The following is a 3,097-nucleotide window of genomic DNA, read 5'->3' on the forward strand; positions in this document are numbered from 1 at the left end:
AAACACTCTGGCATATCCATATCCAGATAGATGCAGGCGAATTGCAAAACTCACGCCGTATCAGGCTCTTCGCCATCACTGGCCGCTGTTCTCCTCCTCACCTCCAGCCGTTCCCGTGAGATCCGCAGTCTCCCCTCGTCCATCGACTTGCGCCACGTGCACACCTCGCGAACTCGCAATACAGGCATTTCCAGGCATCTTCGATCTGCACGCCTTTGTGCTCCCGCTTTGCCTTACACCATTGCATGGTACCGCCGATGTAGGCATCGAGGGCACTGTCATCCATGGGAAAGATGCGGTTATCGATCAGCGACCCGTCGGTGCGGTATCGGTACTCCACCGAAAGAAGACGGCCAACAGAGTCGGCGCCATGAGGGAATGTCTGTTTCAGCTCAGCAACGAGCAGCGGCAGAAGCTCGCGTAATGTCCTGTACTTGATGAAATCCGGGGCCGAAGAGACAGTTGATGTTTGAGAACCGTCCGCGAGCTTTTGGCTGCCGGACGCCTTGGGCACGTACTCGTCATGGCTTGGATGGTCGATATCAAAGAATTCGTCGTCGTGTAGACTCGCAATCTGTGCGATGAACGAGTCGGAAAAGGGCTCATCAGGGTCAAGGTTGTACCGCCGGAATATTCGTAGATAGTCCAGCTTCTCAGCTGCCATGACCGATAAGAATCTGTGATACAGGAACAGCTGCACCTTGGCCGGCCTTAGCTGCGCCGCGTTGGCCGTGCTGCGCTTGCCCCGAGTCTTGACATCGGTGAGGTAGATTTGCGGTATCCTCTGCGTGCCAGGTTTCTGTGACGCAAAGTAGTCGGTGATGCTAGGCTGCGACTCTTGGCTTTTTCGTAGCTCGGCCTCAAACTCTGGGTCAGGGTGATCGTAACTCAGGCCATCAATGACGCCATTGACGAGGTTACCGTCCACAAAACCCCAGACCTCGAGCTCACGCGTCAGGCCCGTGTCGCGCAGCGTTCTGAGGCCCTGTATCAAGTTCCACACCTTCAGACCGAACGCATCCTCTTTGCTCACAACCTCAACACGGACCGTTGTATGCACTTCATCCTCGAGCTCCTTGTGTAGCTTGGTGCCCTCCTTCATAGCCACGGTCCGGGTCTTTCTGCCATACGGAAGTCTTGTCAACGTGTAGAAGTATTGCAGCTCGCACCATGACCCGGCTGTCAGATCGCTCACTGAAAAGGGCTTCTTGGGAAATGACCGAAAGCGTACGAGCGGCGAGCGCGTGTCTGGGTCGGCAACAGAACGGGTTCCTGTTTGCGTTGGGGCTTCAGGGGCCACAAAGGTGGATAATGCTTTGCCGACTAGACGCTTCGGGTCAGTCAGTTTCAGTGGAATACTGTCGCGAGGCATGGTGACTCACGATCGGGATAGCTGACAACTTGGTCGTCACGCAGAACCCTCTCGAGGGCGCTCGGTGGTTCTGCCAGGCTGCCTGTGGACCACGACTTGGGGTCTTTAGCCCACGCACCAGATGGACGCTTGAGCGCGAACCCATGGCCAGCCTGGGCGTCGTGAAATGCATGATCTGGTTGAGACCGTGGCGGTGTTTCTACCTGGTTCGGAATAATCGCCGACGCAATGGGTACAATCGGCTGCGTCGTGGTGTGGTCTGTGACCAGCTGGCTCAGGAGTGTCTCCTCTTCCAGCGAAAATTCGTAGTCACTGTCATCATCCAGCGTTGGAAGGGACGCCATGTCGAAGAAGATTCAAGACCATGTCGAGGGGATCGAGTCCGTCGAGTGGGCCGTTCGACGCATGTTGCGTCACGACTTGTGCGAGACTGGTGGTACTTATCATGGAGGGGCAATTGAGACGCGCGCTTGGATGATGACGGGTGTTGCCTGACACGAAGTCACGTGGTGTGCTCCGGCATGTAGACAAGCGTTTGCTGCCTGATTGACACCACCAGTCCGCCTACATGACCCATGCTCTGCTGAGGCTGCGCCTTGTTCATGCCATCGATGCTGTTCCTGTCTGCCAATCAGGCCCGTCAGACAGCATCCTCGAAGGACCGTATGCATCATAACCGGCACGGGTATCGATCCTTCTTACAAGAAAGATGCAGGCAATGTCGGGCTTCCTGTGGAGACCACGCGTCAGATGTTGCAGTAGCTCTGCATTGTGCTCCCCACGGCATCCTTCCCATAATTCCTCCAACCGGAGCAGCACTATAAGAGCGATGCAGTGGAAGGGGATCCCATGAAGATCGATTCCGGATCGGAAGCACGACTTGCAGCTATGAAGGACCTGGACCAAATATGAGTACTTGTGAGAGAAAGTTGACACGACCGAGCGTGCATGGCTGTCCAACAGGCGGGACGATGGCTGCAATTGACTCACAGTGTACAATCCCCGGCTCTGAGCAAGACGATGCCACGAACATCAGAATCCGGGGGGATGAGCTTTGCCAAGCTATACGTGGAACTGCATTAGCAGCCGCCCTTCCGGAGAACGCTATTCAATGCCTTGTGTCATGGGGCGAACCTCGGAACGATGGCTTGACCTCACGCACCGTCGCTGAGTGGGAACTCGAGACGAAATGTCTCGAGTCGAATAACACTTTCAAGGCCATCCGAAGTGTCGCTCTGGGTGTCGCCATTCTACGTCGGAAAGGCCCAGACGACCAAGCGCGGCCCTTGTATGATATTGATCTCGTTTGGCGCCTCATTCAACAGGGTCTCTCTGCCGACGCTGGCGACTCTCAGATATGGCGTCTCTCGATGTCCTCGCATGGCTTCCTCGGACTGAAAATCTACGAAAGTGCTCTGAATGAATCTCAAGAGCGGGTCGAGATCCGCGTTTTACTACCAGGCCCTCAAAGAGTTCATGGTAGGCCGATTCGCTCCGAAAAGCTCTATACGCAGAATTTTGTCCTTGCTAGCAAAGGGGCTATATGCTCATACCAGGTCGAGGAGACATCCGACCCGAGTCTTGCCACACATCACATCGGCACCAGTAGTGGCACGAAGTATCATAACCAGGTACTCCCGACGGGCAACACGGGCGTCATGGTGCGCGCCTCGCCAGTACCTCAAGACCTACACAGTCACAATGCTGTGTACTCTATTGCTGCAG

At 55.5% G+C, this 3,097-nt stretch overlaps 1 protein-coding gene across 1 annotated transcript; it reads right to left on the reverse strand.

The window, feature by feature from the left end:
• Positions 1–97: 97 nt before the first annotated feature.
• VDBG_01242 (conserved hypothetical protein) lies at positions 98–1,716 on the reverse strand (the record flags this gene model as incomplete). The annotated part of the gene is made up of 2 exons (XM_003009513.1): positions 98–1,323; positions 1,383–1,716. The coding sequence occupies 2 exons, from the start codon at positions 1,714–1,716 to the stop codon at positions 98–100; spliced, it is 1,560 nt and encodes a 519-aa protein (XP_003009559.1).
• Positions 1,717–3,097: the final 1,381 nt, after the last annotated feature.

The sequence above is a fragment of the Verticillium alfalfae genome, genomic scaffold (assembly GCF_000150825.1).
Source record: "Verticillium alfalfae VaMs.102 supercont1.1 genomic scaffold, whole genome shotgun sequence".
NCBI lineage: Eukaryota > Fungi > Ascomycota > Sordariomycetes > Glomerellales > Plectosphaerellaceae > Verticillium > Verticillium alfalfae.